Source organism: Lissotriton vulgaris, chromosome 12, assembly GCF_964263255.1.
Source record: "Lissotriton vulgaris chromosome 12, aLisVul1.2, whole genome shotgun sequence".
In the NCBI taxonomy this organism is placed as follows: domain Eukaryota; kingdom Metazoa; phylum Chordata; class Amphibia; order Caudata; family Salamandridae; genus Lissotriton; species Lissotriton vulgaris.
In genome coordinates this window covers 38,399,330-38,416,047 of record NC_141700.1, presented here as the reverse complement: position 1 = coordinate 38,416,047, position 16,718 = coordinate 38,399,330, and the positions used below count along the sequence as shown (strand labels likewise).

The 16,718-nt window shown below is 46.3% G+C and overlaps 1 protein-coding gene across 2 annotated transcripts in view; it reads left to right on the top strand.

Annotated features, from left to right (window-relative positions):
- Positions 1-16,718, top strand: part of CPAMD8 (C3 and PZP like alpha-2-macroglobulin domain containing 8) — a 1,208,079-nt gene that overhangs the window by 236,669 nt on the left and 954,692 nt on the right. For both annotated transcript variants that reach the window (XM_086946939.1, XM_086946938.1), the window contains exon 19: positions 2,918-2,980. In XM_086946939.1, coding sequence (XP_086803065.1) covers positions 2,918-2,980 — 63 coding nt within the window. The remainder of the gene's footprint in view (positions 1-2,917; positions 2,981-16,718) is intronic.

Here is a 16,718-nt window from a genome sequence, read left to right as displayed (position 1 = left end):
GCCGTCTCTCCCAGCCATTTGGCTCCCAATAAAAAAACGCGCAATGCACACAAGGTCTTCAATTCTGGGAATTTTCTGGGGTTATTTTTATGGTTCAGGGCTAGGTTTGGGTTTTGGGGTACAGGGGTATTTTTAGGGTTCAGGGCTAGGTTTGGGTTTTGGGGTACAGGGGTATTTTAAGGGTTCAGGGCTAGGTTTGGATTTTGGGGTACAGGGGTATTTTAGGGTTCAGGGGTAGGTTTGGGTTTTGGGGTATAGGGGTAATTTTCGGGTTCAGGGCTAGGTTTGGGTTTTGGGGTACAGGGGTATTTTTAGGGTTCAGGGGTAGGTTTGGGTTTTGAGGTACAGGGGTATTTATAGGGTTCAGGGCTAGGTTTGGGTTTTGGGGTGCAGGGGTATTTTTAGGGTTTAGGGATAGGTTTGGGTTTTGGGGTACAGGGTACATTTATAGGGTTAAGATGGGTTAGTGTTTAAGGGTGTTGGGGTATTTTAAGGAGTAAGGGTGGGTTATGATTATGGGGTGCAGGGGTATTTAAAGGGAGCAGGGTGGACACCCGGAGCTGGAATGTACAGAACCTGGGAAGAAAAAACAATGAAATATTGGGCACAACGCTCGCTTTTTGTTCCGTAATCCCGCGCCCCGCACACGCCCACGCCCCCAGCACACGCCCACAGCACACGATTTGAGACATGGCATGAAGGGCAGAACGTACCTCATGCCCTCAGCGTTTGTCACGCCCCCAGCACACGCCCACAACACAACGCAGACACGTCCACAAGGGACTACTTTGCTGGCACGGTTCTTTTACCTTTTAAATGTATATGGTGGGAGTCTGCATAGCCTATGTCCTTCTGCTGTAACTACCCTTTCCAACGCTGTATTGGGTCTTGTGATTGATGCTGTGGTTCCTGAGATTACCCGCCTCAAAGGTTTGGGCTCTCTGTTTATTATATTAGTACTAGCAGCCCGTCCCGACCTTGTCCGGGAGCAATCAGGCTTCCCTGACCCCTGCCCACCCAGACATTGTCCAGCAGCCTGGGACCCCGCCCGCCCCGACATTGTCCAGCAGCCCGGGCCCCCGCCTGCCCCGTCCCCCGCCTGCCCCGACACCCGCCTGCCCGACCCCCGCCTGCCCCGACATTGTCCTTGGGTCCCCCGGAGCCTTACCTCAGCCGCCGCTCCTCTCCCGCGCTCCTCAGTTCACAGCTCCGCCGCTCCTTGCCGCTCGTCACCGCTCCTCCCGCCTGTCCGCCAGTCCTGTCCGGCGCTGGTCACCGCTCCTCTCCCGCGCCATGTCCGCCGCTCCTCCTCGCGCTCCTGGACGCCGCTCCTCCCTGTGCGTCTGACGTCAGCACGCAGGTCGCGGCCGGCTCTACTTCGAAGGGACTACTTTTTTTTTAAGGTACATTTTTTAAATAACTCATATTTTTATAGTTTATATAGCCTATGTCCATCTACACCCCCTAGACGATTACAATGATGTATCGGGTGTGTGGATTGGCGCTCTGGTTCCCGAGTTTACCCGCCTCAAAGGTTCAAAGTTCTTGCTTTATAATAGTAGAATAGATGGATATATCACTTTTCTTTACGTATCGGGATAATCCTCACACACTGCTTCAAACCTTTCTTCAGTCCTGGTATCGGAAAGCAGGCACAGACCACGTTTCTGTGCAATAGTTGTTTATTTTTCAGTCGGCCATGACGCATTTCGGTCCTTCCTGGACCTTGATTACATGCATATATTTTTTGTCAATGTTCCGGGGTCCCCGCACGTGGGCGGGACTATTCAGTGTTTATGACTATTGATGAGTATCCCCTGAAAGAGAAGGACAAACCACGATTCCGGGCCCAACCGCAAGGTGGCAGAATGGATGGACAAAACTCTTCAGGCTGAAAAACTACTCTACTGGTAAGTAACCATTTTGTTTCTATACATATACAAAGTACACCTCCCTGCTGGGACAGCATTATACTGTTCCATAAAAATTACAATGAAAAAGTTTTATTTCAAGCAGATGGCCGCCATATTTAGATGACATAAGTTTCTTTTTTTTCTTCTTGATTTTATTTTTGTGGTGTATGTTTGGAATAAAAAATTGCAAACATTACACCAGTTTTCCAATAGCCGGCCTATTCACGTTGCCAATAATTGCTCTTCTTGTCTCTATTGTCCTTCTGTGATTCCAAAACCACCTCTCTGATACATGTCACTGCGATTCGTAGGGAGGGGACTGTCAATTCCAATTCTCCTTCTCCTTCTGAATCTCAGGGTATCACAAGGTGCACACTGAGAACTGGAAAGACTTTTCAGACTCGCAACATCCCTTTAGCACATTGTGACTTGTTGCTTTATGGTCGCAAAACATGAGATTTTGAGAATCGCAGGCTTCAGAATAAAATTTAGTACAGCAGGCCCTTAGTCTCTTTCACCGTCTCTCTTTTGGGAGGAGGCATAAAATTGTAGGGGGGAGAAAGGACAGAAAGTGAAGCAGGAATGTAGGCCTGGGTGTAAACCACAAAACTACCATTACATTTATTCCCAGAAACAGCATTACATCTGCTTTGCAGCTTCTCTGCACCTGTGCCATTTCCAAACACTTTGCTATTCAGTAGATAAGACCAGCCACACAGCTGGCAGCACTGTCTTTGATACATAAAAAATAAATACATTTGACAATAACCATCTGTTATTCAGCGCCAAGATACCCTTCTGGATGAACGTGCACTTTATAAATAAATTTTATGTTATGTTATGATGGGGTTGAGGTTTGGATCTGGCCGTGTATGATAGTTTTATCTGGATGTGTAAATAATTGCTCATCTATGTTGTGTCGTTGTGGAGAGCCAGAAAGCTCTGCATTGGATACTTCCCTATTGGAGCCTATACTCAATACTGTGTATTTATTCTTTTGACAGAGCAGAGAAGAGGAAAAGAACATTCTTCCCTGAAACGTGGATCTGGCACTGCTTCAATGTCAGGTATTTGTTATGAAGACACTCTGGTATTATCATTCATTGATGTGACTTTGTTTATCGACTTTTTAATAAATGTATTTACATAGCACAGACCACACCAATGTGGCCAATGGTTGGTGCCGTATTCACACACCCTAAATGGATAACAGGGTACTTATTCCAATTAGCAACATGAACATAACGGTTCTGCCTTTTAAAGGCAAATGTGGTTCCTACTGCTCGTGGAAATACCAGTGTCATGCAACATTGCGTCTAGAAAGGTTTCTAATTCTCCAGTGGCTGCCAAAGAAGTGATATTCCCCACTGGCTTACTCTTAGCTCAGAAATATCAAATACTTATGCTACAACCAGTGTTCTGCTGTTCTATTCTGAGAGTAGCGGAATGGCAGTTTCTGCATTATGTTGTAGTGGCAGAATTATTCATGGTGTGCCAACCGATACTATATCCACTGTTGTCCCTTGTGTGTGAGAGACCAACATGGAACCACAGCAGTCTTACTAAGTATACTACAAATGTCCTTAACGCAATGGCAGCACTTTTGGTCAATCTTATTTGGTTCCTGGAAATGTATCTCAATCTAGGTGCTGGCATTTCTGGGCAGAAGCAATCTGGTTTTTGAGACCCTTTGTCGGGAGGCAGAGGAAGCATTAACCATCCATTCATGGTTGGTCCTTTTTCGCACACAGAGCATCTGTGGAGCGTTCGTGCAAGCGGATGGTGTAGGCGGGCGACAGGAAAGCGGTCCACAGAGAATATCCAGCGGAAGGCCCGGCCCACTGGTACTTGAACCAGCCCAGTTATCTTCTGCTGGCTTTAAGGGGGAGCAGTATCAGCGCTGCTCCGCCTTGCACCGTGCTACCTACTGTAGCACGGCACATGTTGATTCCTGCAGCACGCCACACCAGAGATCGGTTCAGACGGGGGTCCCCAAGGCTTGTGAGGCAACGGACCAATGGGTTGTTTAGTCTTTTCTTCCAACCCTTGGTCTGGAAACTGTGTGGCATCGCGTCTGCACCCTTTTGGTGAAACCAAGCCCAAGAGGACCTTGCAGGGAGCTATCATTCTCCATAATTATCCCGCAGAAGAAACAAAAGGAGTCTGCCTTTGAGGTCGTCTAAGCCTGCTAATCCTGAGCCCCTGGTGGAACTCGGCTCCTTATAGAGGCTGCCTGGGCTAAAGTCCAAAGGAACCATCAGGGAACATAAGTAAGGCTAAAGAAGCAAAGGTGAGGAGTGTGTGGGGTACTTGTGCGCTAGGTATAAGTGGCCTGGCAGAAGTTTTTAGGGACTGCTGCTGGAGGGTAGACTGGGGGAGAAGCGGAGACGGTCTGGCTTGGTTAGTGAGCCCCAATGACCTAGCGGTGGTTCAAGCACTGAATCCGCCTTGTCGCCAAAAAGATGAGTGCCATCGAAAGGAATGTCCATAAGGGTGCCTGCTCATCCCCACAAAAGATATTTTGCCCTCAGTCATGCATTACATTGGAGCACCACCATCAAAGCAATGGTCGTATCCAATCTGCATGTGATTGTGAACTTTGCTGCATCTCACCTGTCAGTAATAGCTTGAGAGAGTATGTGTCAGGCCTCCTGAGAACATAGGCAGCACTTGTGCAAACATATCCCTCCAGTATGAGAATATCGACCCAATAAGTATGTGGTGTTCACAGACTGTAGTGCAAGGCTGATTGAAGAGAAAATCTTTCCAAAGTTTCACTATCTGGTGGTGTGGTAGGGAACGCGCTCAGATTGATTTTGGAGATTGAAGCCTGAACCACCAGACTCTCAAGGGTGTGATGCTGGGTGAGAGAGGCTGGGTCTCCGAGAGCGGGGCAATGGCAGCGGGGATAGTCCTGTGCAAAGGAGTGCTTATACAGGGCTTGGCCCAGGCCTCCAGCAGAACATCAGTAAGGGCTTCATTGAAGGGGAGTAAGGACCTCAGCCACCCTCTTGACTGCCAACTCAAAGGAAACCCTTTCATCCGTAGCCACTGTGGAAGAAGAGAGGAGTCCAGTGTCCGGTGAGGTGTCTAGACAACTGGCAGCAGCCAGGTTCTCATGCTAGGTGTCTCCTCCATAGCCACTGTGGGAGAAGAGAGGAGGCCAGTGTCTGGTGAGGTGTCCAGACCACTGACATCAGCCAGGTTTTCATACTAGGTGTCTTTGGCTATGGCCTCTGCTAGGGTGTTGGAATGGCCATAGGGCTCCCTAGAGCCCCCATTTGTGCTCCTCAGAGAGCCCTTCAGGGAAATAGTGCTCCATCTCCTTTTTCGTCCTGGTTGGCGCCCGAACCAACGTCAGGCAATGCCGGTTCAGCTCTGTATCAGAGTTGGGAATCACAATGGGTTTGGTACTGCTGATGGGCATCAGCAGAACAGAGAATGAAGCCATTGTAATAGTCCCCAGAGGAGGTCACAAAGTCACAGCAGGGTCGATTAGGATCCACCATCAGATCCTAATAGCTTGACTGGCGCAGAGGACGGACCAGCCGGCTGAGTTCCAGTTGGAGTTCCTCCTGAGCCCTTGGGGCCCAGACACACTCCAGAAGGGTCGGATCACCTAAAAGTGAGCCTCCTGCCCTCATAATACTCTCTAAGTTGGGCAGTGGTCATTCTGGCTCTGGGAAACTCAGGAAAGTGGGGAGCGGAGAGGACCCTGTGTCTGGTGCAAGTTCCAATGGGACGACCTGAGAGTGGGGCCTGGACTTGTGGTGTCGTTCTTGCGCCTTGTCTGATGAATGGGACTGGCACAGATAACTCAGAGAAAACTTCGACTACTTGGACTTTTTTTGTGGGACTTACCCGAAAAAGTTTGGGATTGCGCCACAGACATACCAAGTCACATACATTTACCTGTGACTGGCACCACAAGGTTTCAAAGCAGTATGTTGCTTCTGAGAAATACTCCAAAAAAGGGATGAGAAAGGCACATTGGTCAAAGTTGACAAAATGGTTGAGAAAACGACTGAGGAGAGCTCGTCCAGATCTGAACTGATGGTGCTGAAAAGAAAGAACTGAGGTCACGGCGCTGGTTTGGTGCCTACATAAGCACAATGCCTATCACTTCTGGTGTTGATGCCACCAGTGAAACCACATGGAGTAAAATGATGCCAATTACTCCACACAAGGGACTGCTCATAACATTTTCGGATCCAATCTGAGGCTTGGGGAATATTCTATGGTAAGGAATCTGCAGCTAGAAGTCTTTATCAGGTAGTCTTTTTTATCACTCCTATCGGAGACATGAACAAAACCTCCACTTGCAAGACTGGAAGTTGTTGATGATTTTCATTCTTCGGCAGTAACTGAGATGGTTTTCTGGTGAATACTGAAGAATGGAGACTCCACTTATCAAACAATAGTCTAAGGTGCACCACAATCGATTTTGCTGCTTGTGGAGGTTTGGGTTTCTTGATGAAATGTTTAATAACCGTGCAGGGGCTTTTCTGGAAAAAAGGCTGACTGTCAGGACAAAAACACATATTATTTGACTACTACTGCATGCTTGCCTCAGCCTGAATGAGGGTGATAAGGATTTCTTCTCTAGAGAGCTGCCACCAACTGCATAGTCTCCCTGTCATCCATGAGGTCCGCAAAACCTCATCAACGTGGTTGCCGAACAAGGATTGCCAGTCATATGGCATGTCTAGAACTCTAACATGTATGTTAGAAAAAACACACTTTCGAACCTGCTCTTCCTTGTGCTTCCAATTGCTGAATTGTATTTTCTGTGTATTCTAGGTGAATGTGTCTAGGGGGAAAGCGGGGGATTTTCTACAAATATCCTACACCATGCCCTTTAGAAAGTAAAAACAATGTATCAAAACCTCGACCAATTTTGGTCTGAGCGAGCAATACAAAACATTGATATGGTGGTAATGTAAGTACCTCCTCTGTTTCATGCTAGTTTAAAGTAGGTTAATGTCGATATCTTCTGGTGAGGAGTTCATGTACACCATCTTTCTCCTCCTTTTCCTCTTCAGAATAAATCTGGTGTGGAGGCTGAGGCAGAGGGCTTGATTTAGAGTTTGGCAGACAGGTTACTCTGTCACAAACGCAATGGATATCCCGCCTGCCATATTACAAGTACCACTGAATACAATGCATTTGTAATACGGCAAAAGGGATATCCATCATGTTGCAAGGGAGTAACGCAACCGGCGAACTCTAAATCAGCCCCAGACTTTTAATGGATGACACCTAAGGTGCAAGAACATTAGCCCTTTTTGCTGTACTGAAACACTAGAATGCAAATGGAGATTTTGTAACGCTTGAGGAACTATAGTTCATGCACCTTGTGTTTTCATTTTCTCTGTGCTTCTGTGTGATCGAAGTGGAGGATCACTGTGTTTCACCCGAGGAATGAGCCTCTCAATCTTTCATGGTTTACCTAGAGACAGAATTATTCAATTTTTAGTCCTGTGGAGCATGAACTGGGCACAAACAGTAAAAGAGGTGGGAATGCAGATCATCAGCAAATATTTTCATAGTTCTTCAGGTCTGGAAGGGTCAAATAGGGATTTATTACGTCTCCCCATGTGTGTTAGTCATAATGTTAAGCATACATTTCAGCTGGCTCTACAACACACAAACATGACAGGGTCCTTTGAACTGGAACTGGTGAGTGAAATTAAATAACCCTCAGGATGAAAGTAGGTGTAACATATGTTTTGGAAAATGTGTCTTCAAACAGAACCGCCATGAGGCATTTTTTTCACTAGTGGGACAGCAGAAAATAGTATCTTTGGCAGCACCTAAGGGTTCTGAAGTTAAGATCCTCTGCACCTCACTGGCTGTGGTATGGGTCATGCTTAGGTAAGCTGAACAAGATAATGTTCTTTAAATTCTGATTTAACATTATACAGTGAATTCCCAGCCAGCGCATAGGTAATACCTCGATGTATGAAATGTTCAAAGCAGAAGACTTGGTGGCTCCTCTGAGTGGTGGAAAGATGATCAATTGATAGGTGAAGACCATTTACTCTGATTCCCAATATTCGGCAAATAACAAGCTTTGGCAGACCCATCACAGGACCTCTACAGAGCATGGCAATATGTCTAGTATTCAGGAGAAAGTTTTTCACTCACAGCTTTAGACATAATACTGGCCAAAACAGTTGGCCCTATTTAATATATTTAATATTATGTAATTGTTGCACACCTGCTATAAAATTAGCTCAGGTAAGGTGGGGAACATTAACAAGTACAAGATCTTCTTGAGGATGTGAGCTGCACAGCGGGCCATGAGAATGGATACAAAAAGCGGATGTAGGCTTGCAGCCATTTTGCTGTCAGGATTGGGAGAGGCGAAGTTGCTGGAAGAGAGGAGTTTATATATTTATTTTCCTGAAAGTCATGTGAGTTGGCTCCATTTTAGGGTCTTCAACATCATACACAATAAAAGAAATCTCCATTCTGTGTGGCCTATTTGAATTTACAGCTTGCATTAGTTCTTGAAAGTAGTAATAGTCGCTGTACTGTGTGGACAGAATGTTAAGTAATAAGATAATTGTTTTTCATATTGAAGCAAAAACAAAAGTTAGGACATAGATGCAAAACCATCTAGTTGACTTAAAGGGAATGCAAAAGTCACACTCAGTAAGTGGATAGGTATTAGAGCAAGGCTAACGTGCGCATAAAGAAAGTACAAAAGGACTTTTAGAAATGATAGTGGAAACGTTTGGTGGCACGGCACAAGTGAGGGTGAATATAAGTGAACAGCATCTCTTCTCAATTTCAATTCAATTCAAAAGACCTTTATTCGAATTTCATAAAATTCATAAAAGGGATGTACCATGTTACAACGCATACTGTTACAACTACCTACCATTACAACGCGACCATTACAACGCATACCATTACAACGCATAGCGCTTTGAGGTGCTGGATAGTGGTAAGTTTAATTTACTATTCTAACTCCAGTCCCCGTGGACCCTAGGGAAGGTGTTGGATAGTAAATTATACTTATTCCCTATCCTAGAGCGCCCCCCAGCGCAATGCGTTGTAATGGTATGCTTTGTAAAAGATGCGTTGTAGTGGTAGTGTGTTGTAACAAATGCGTTGTAACAGGTGTATACCTCATAAAAGTACAGCATCTCTTCTCATTTTTGGGGGAAAGGATTGCAAGCCCCATTGGCAAGAGGTAGAGGGAGTAGGTAGCTTAATGCGAGTGGAGCTGTAGTTCCACATTTTGCCTCACCACCTACGCTCTTAAAATGAGTAAGCATTATATGGATATTGGTAACTGTGTGACCAGGTATTGTTTTCTATTTTGCAACATTTACATATCACTTACTACCCCTAAGTGGGGCACTGAAGTATTTGCCTACATGGGTAGTATGCTGCATCATATATTTGTTATAGGAATGTGTTGCCTTTATTTTGATCCTATGTAAGAAATGTTTCCAGTGTTGTGTGTGATGGGCGGTTACCATGCTATTGGACGCAGCACAAAGCAGGGTGATGAAGAAGTGTGAGAGAGCGGTGTGCAGTTTATGGTTTTCAGTAACTGGCCATCTTTGAACAGATCTGCAGGTTCCTTTATGGTATTTTTTATGATCATAGTCCACTTAGCTGGTTACTGCACTGGGATGTCCATCCTGAAATATTGTGTTTAATGTTTCTGGTATTGAGCAGGCATAGATTGTAGGAAGATTTAGGAAGCTGGATTTTTATTTAGTGGACCACTACGAGGGACACTGTGTAAAGAGCCCATGCCACTCTTATTGGTTTACAGAGGCAAAAATGATAACACTAAATGCTCTCTTTTGTGGTAGTGTGGGCGAGCAGTTGAGGTTTATCAGAGAGTAGTCCTGAGCATTTGTTGTACTCATAGAGACAATAAATGAGACACACCCTCAAGACTAAATGTGAGGCCAATTTAGAAAAATAACTAGTATTTTTACATATTTTCGATGCCAAGAACCTTGTTATCAAGTAACTACTTTTCAAAATATCGATTTTAAAATGTTCACTTAAATGAGTCTTCAAGCAGCAATGCTTTCCTATGGGAAAAAATCATATGTTGCATACAGCTATTTACGGTCGGTTTCTGGGGTCTCCTTCGGGGGTAAGGGTCTTAGAGGGCCACGGTCCAAAGCACCAACAGCAGGTATTCTTTACCTGCCCTTGGGCATCCAGGTACAGAGGTGCTGGTAGGGTTGGTAGCTTTGTGGGCTACTCCGGTGGAGCGAAGGGGACCACCTGGGAGCAGGCTGCAGAGGGGAGCTTAGAGACAAGTCTTTGAGCTCCCATCGGGGGGCTCCGGTCACATGGGTCCTTGAAGCAAGAGGGCGCAGTCGATTCTCGGGTTCCTGGGCTGGGGTGCTCGAGGTGCAGAGCAGATAGGTCAGCTGGGCTTGGTGCGCTAAAGGCCCTCGCGGTTGTTGGTCTCGCCGGTTGAGGGTGCATAATCAGGATAGCTGAGTCACTCTGGAAGTGGGTTTCTGCAGCGCCGACGCCCCTCGATGGCTGCTCCGTCTTGGTGCAGTGGGAGTCAGGACTGGACTAACACAGACTTCGATTGCGATATTGTATTGCTGATTGGTGTTGTGCGGCTTCAGTCAGCCCTGGTGTCCTCTCACTCAGCGGGGAAACAGATATGACTTCCTAGAGCACAGGTACCTCTTCCCGGCCGGCTACTGCCTCGGGCTAGTTGGGGAGTTGCAACACAGTGAACCGGACTCAACTTCCTTGGTGCCTGCTATCTACTGGGGAGTTGCTCCTCTACTTAAAGGAAGATTACAGGCAATTTGCAAGGGGCTGGCAATCTACCGGGGTTCTTGGCAGGTGCTCAGCCGCAGGATAAGTCGCTTGGTCTTGACTGTCGAGACTGGTGCAGGCAGGCAAGGGTTGGTTCCAAAAGTCCCCAGCAAGTCTTCAGTTCCTGTTTTCCTGCGGCTCTACTTTATCCTCATCTTCTGGATCAGTTGAATCTGAGTTCCTGGTATCAGGAGTGCCTCCTAAATATTCAACTTAGGGGTGATAAGGGGAGTGACAGGTTGTAGCCTATAGGCTACTTATCCTTAGAGTGCCAACACCCCCTATATGGTCACTTTCTTGTGGGAAGTGGCCATAACCCTGACCCAGTGAGCCTAATTCAACCAAATACCAAGATGGTGGAATTCTAAGTTTTGTGTTTAGAACAGGTAGTTCACCTTAGAGGTGGAACTAGCCTGATAGGGAACACACCTCCTGACTAGCTAATTTCCCTGCCTGTCCTGGTGCCAAATGTGCCTGGGGCGGGCATTGGTATTTCCCCTGTCTGGGGGTAGCCTGGGTCGCATATCAAAAACGGCAGAGGTCTTTGAAGCTTCCTGCCTTGATATGCTCATTACTTAGCCTTCCTGCTTGGAGGAGGTTGTGGTTCTGTGGTTCCGAATTAGGTTCGATAGTTCCTAACCCGATTCATGAAGATCGTCGGAAATGGACAATTTTGGTCTCAGCAGACCGCAAATGGCGAGTGTAACGTGTCTGAGTGTTTTGGTGTGAATCGATATAGGAGAACACTCTATATTCAAGGATTTAGTCTGAACCTCCGGGTTCCATTTTTTATGCGGCAGCCATTTTGTGTGGTTGCCCTAACATAGGCCCGATGACTACGGCCGAGAAAATCCTTGGGACACGTACGTCTTAGCTGACTTCTGGTTGACCTGGCCGAACTGACTCCTTGCCTGGGGCGGATCCCGCTGAGCCAGTTCCTTCTTCAGCAGCTGGTCTAATAAAGATCAAAGGGCAGGACGTGCCCGAGTTTATGGTACACCGTTCCCACCTCTCTATCTCCTTTCCATCTGTTTCTGCCTCTCCTTTACGACATGTTCATCGATCTGGGTTGAAGGGTTTACGATGGGTTTGTCCGGCCTAATCGAACAGGAAACCAAGCATGTGCTTGATCGTTTCTGATGGGCTGGACAACGGAAAATGGGATTGTCTTTGACTGTCGTCATTTGCTACTTTTGAAATGCTACATTGTCATTGGTCAGTTTATATGCACCAAATGTAAATTGTAATGCTACCTGAGGCATGATTTTCGGCATAAAAGACCGAGCTCCGTTTATCGAGTGTCTCTGACGAACTACCCGTGTGTACTTCGTAGATCTCTGTCCCTGGTTGCAACCAATAAAACTTTGGTCTTTGACGTCGTCATGAAGTATCCCGTGTCTCTGTTTGCCAAGACAGGGGAACTCGAAGATTTCAGGCGTTCTCCCTGACGCCGCTGGGTTCTAAAAACCCGGTCCTTCAGTTGGCGCCCAACGTAGGACGACTTCAGCGGTACCGGTCCAAGCCAGAGGTTCGTGAGAAGCTTCGTGAGAAAATTCTGGAGGAATGCCAGCCACTTCATCGACCCCTGTATGTCGTCGTGGTCCGAAAGTCTTTGCTGCGAGGTTTCCCGCTTTCCGACGGCTACGAAGGACTGCTGCCCTGACTGTCGCCCTGTTTTGGAGCCTTAGACGTTTGTAGAGCGAGACGATTGACAGGTCTTCTGGTGACGCCATCGACATCTCAGTTAAGTATAAACGGAGCGTCTCCTAGTCCTTAGTTTGTTTATATCCTTTAGTGGATAGCTTTGATTTGGTACCTGCAGGTCCCAAAGCCAAGGGATTCGTGTATTCACAAGATTATCGTTTTCAGATTCCCCTTGTTGTTTGAAGCTAGACTAGTGTGCAAGATGCCTGGTTTTAGCAGTCTTAGAAAATTGTTTAGTTGTGGTACTTTGAGGGACTCCCGGTTAGAGGATTCGTGTCCGGTTCCTCCGATCGGAACTCCTACGTACGAACTGTATGTGAAGCATGGTGTGGGTCCTATTAGCTATAATGAGATTTGGGTTAAATACACGAAGAATGACGGTGTCCTACAGTGGCCCCGTTACGGTAGTTTTGAGACAGAACTCTTAGATAATCTCCAAGTGAAGTTGTTCAAGAAGAAAGCCCGGCCGGCGATGTTCGACTCTTTCCGCATATGGCGCAAAGAAGCCAAACAGAAAGAAATAAAGTTAGCGAAAAAGAATAAGAAGGGTATGTCAATGGTGCAAGCTGCCATTGCATACAGAGATAATGAAGAAGAGCAAGAGAGTGAGCAGATGCTTAGAGTGAGGAAGCTAACGTCTAAAGAGCAGAAAGACGTGAAAGATCTTACGAAAGATCCTCTAATGTCGCATTTGTTAAATTCACCGCCACCTTACGTGCAGAATGCTACGGCACCACCGCCACCAGTGGTGGCTGTGCAGCTGCCGGTTGTTTTGCCTCCTGTGATTCCTCCACAGCCAGCTCCTTCGTTGGCTACTGTCCCTTTGGCGCAGCCTCCTCAGGGGCCGCCAACTTTGTCTCTTCCTGCTACTACTGTTTCTATGCCTGTTCCGACTATGGATTCTCCTACTACTGTTTCGTCTCCTCTTGTCCTTCCGACTACTCCTTCTCCTAGACAGCGGATGACCGCTGCATTTTCTGGTTTCCTGACTCCTTGGTTGGGACAATTAGGTATGTCTCCTGTGAGTGAGCGTAGACAGCTGCGTAGTCAATTGCCTGATACAGATAAACGAGTGGTTCTAGATCACATGGCGCGTAGATGGGTTACGTATGCGTCCCAGTACGATCTTGAGGGTATTATGGATGTTTTCCGGCAATGGGAAGCACCAAAGCAACGTTATGTTTTCGAGGTTATGTGTGCGTTCCTCCATGAACAATGGACGGACGAAGTGGGTAAAGCTCCTGAAGAATTATTCCGATTGCGTTCCGAGTTTGCGAAAGGAACGATTGTGAGTCTACACGACATCGAGAGAGCGGTGTCGATGTTATTGTCACTTCGAAGCAATGTCCCTACTGAACGGCTGTTTGAGCCAGATTCGTCAGTTAGGAGACATGCGCGTCAGTATCCGATGTGAGAGGTTCCTCCGGTATGGAGACCTGCTGATGCGAATGCTCACCCACCTGTTCTTGCACATTTTCAGAGAGTATGGGTTCATGTTCCATGGAAGCGTGCTGAAGTCTTAGCGCTTAAGCAGACTTTACCTGATCCGCGAAAGAATACGGCGGGATATTATAAAGAGCTTACGCAGACTGTGAGTTCGTGCGTCATGAATTTGGCGGACATAGACATGTTGTTTGGGAATGTTGTTCCACAGCCCATCTGGAATGTCATTCGACATACGGATCATGATAATGAATTGGGTGATTCGTGGGTGAATCTTGTTGCTGCAAATGATAGACAAGTTGGAGGTGCTAAGCCTGAAAATATCATTACTGAACTCCCTGGTAGAATTATTACTTTTATGAAGACTTTGATGCCTGAAGTACGTGTGAATTGGGACAAGTTGTCTGTGTATAAGCAGAAGAAAGATGAGTCTGTGTCGAACTTCTTTTCGTGTTTCGAAGAAACTTTTGTTGATCATAGTGGTCAGGATATGGCTACCGAGGGTGGCCAGAGATTATTTGTTGATAAATTTGTGCACAAGCTTCTTCCTGAGTTATGTACTAAGTTGAAGGATTCCGAGAGTGCTTGGCCTGTCTCTACATCGGCGCAGATTCTAGCTACGGCTCAGTATTATGAGAATAGGCGTAAGGATGAGTTAGAGAAAGCGGATAAGAAGACTAAGGAATTGAAGACTAAAGTTCTTCTACAACAAGCTTATCCACCCCGTGTTAATAATCAGCGAGATCATCAACAATCACCACAATATTCGAGGAACTCGCAAAGAGACGAGACTTCTCAACAGCGTATTCCTTATGTGCCTAATCAGTGTGCGTATTGTAGAGAAGAGGGCCATTATAAGAATAGTTGTCCGGTCCTGTTGCAACGTGCAAATAGTGCTCCTGGTGTGAGAGGTAGAGGTGCTCAGCAAGCGCCTAGAGGTAGAGGTCGCGGACAGACTGGGCGCCCTTTGCCTCCACAGAATTCAATGAATAGCTTTGACCAACAGCAGAATTCGTTTGGTAGGACTACACAATACTACGTGGATGATTACTATGTTGAAGGCGACGAAGTGCAAGGTAATGATTGTTAGGACAGCCATGGACAAAGAGAGGGAGTTGTTTCAGTTCCGTAGATCAGAACGGACCTTACGTTGAAGTGATTGCATCAGGTGTGTTAGAGCCTTTTCTGCTAGACACTGGTGCTACGAAGAGTTCTATTATGCGTTCTAAACTCCCTGGCGCACCTTTGTCTGGCTTTAATAATGTTTCTATAGGTTTTTCTGGCGCCTGCGTTACGAATCCGATTTCCGTTCCATTGCCTCTTTCTGCTGGTCCTCGTAGGTTTGAAGCACCCCTTCTTTTGACTACAGGTTGTAATGAGAACTTGTTAGGCCTGGACTTGTTGAAGAGATTGTATGCGACTTTGTACTGTTCTCCGTCAGGAGTACATCTTCCTTTGGGTGAGAATGTGATCTCACCAATATATATATCGAAAGATTGTCTTCCATCGGAATTGTCTTCATTACCAGATTAGTTGTGGGCTACGGGTCCAAATGATGTGGGCCTGTTAGACATTCCCCCATATGTTGTGACACTGAAGGCGAATGCTAAGTTATCGCGCATTCCACAATATCGTATTTCCAGTGATGGTGAGCGTGCACTTTTAGCGATCATTTATGATCTGATTGACAAGGGCGTTATTGAAGAGACGCGAGGTAATGTGTGTAATAGTCCTGTTTTGCCTGTCTTAAAGAGAACTGATCCTTCACAGCCTCCTGTATATAGGTTTGTTATCGATCTCCATGAAGTGAACAAGATTGTTGTTCCACAATTTCCTGTTGTGCCTGACATTACTGCATTATTGACATTGATTCCAGCTTCTGCCACCTGGTTTTCGGTGATCGACTTGAAGAATGCTTTCTTCAGCATTCCGATCACCGTGGAGAGTAGAGATATTTTCGGATTCTCTTTAGGAGGACGAAGTTTCCGCTTTAAGCGTGCTCCTCAAGGCTATTGTGAGAGTCCATCAATTTACAGTCAAGCTTTGAAGACACAACTTGACTTGTTAGCTTTTCCTGACGGTGTAGCCCTTATTCAGTATATCGACGATTTATTGGTCGCTGCTGATACAGAAGACATCTGTAAGGATGCCACTGTGTCCTTGTTGTCCCATTTATCTGATTGCCATCATAAAGTTTCTCTCTCGAAACTGCAATTCTATCGACAAGAAGTTACCTACCTAGGTCACCTCTTATCGAAGGAGGGAAGGAAACTGACCCCAGAAAGAATTGAGACTATTGCGAAAATGAGTGTCCCTACGACACAGAGAGAAGTACGTGCGTTTTTGGGTATTACGTCGTACTGTAGACAGTGGATCCCTAATTTTTCTCTGCTAGCGAAGCCTTTGATAGCTCTTACTGTTAAGGATACTCCACATCCTATTCCTTGGACTGACGAATGTCAAAAGAGTTTCTCTGAATTACGAAATGCGTTGTGTTCGGCTCCTGTGTTGGGTATTCCCGACTACAGTAAGCCTTTCACATTGTATGTCCACGAGAGAGAGGGATGTGCATTATCGGTTTTGACTCAGCAGTTTGGCGAGAAGCAACGCCCATGTGCGTACTTTTTGTCGACTTTAGATCCTGTAGCCAGAGCGTTGCCGAGTTGCTTGAGAGCTACAGCGGCAGCGGCTGTTTCGATTCAACAATCTGCGGGTTTGGTTATGGACAATACATTACTGGTCATGGTTCCACATGCAGTGGATACCTTGTTAAATCGTACAAAGACACAACACTTAACTAGTGCTCGGTTGTCAGGGTATGAGCTTACGTTGTTAGCG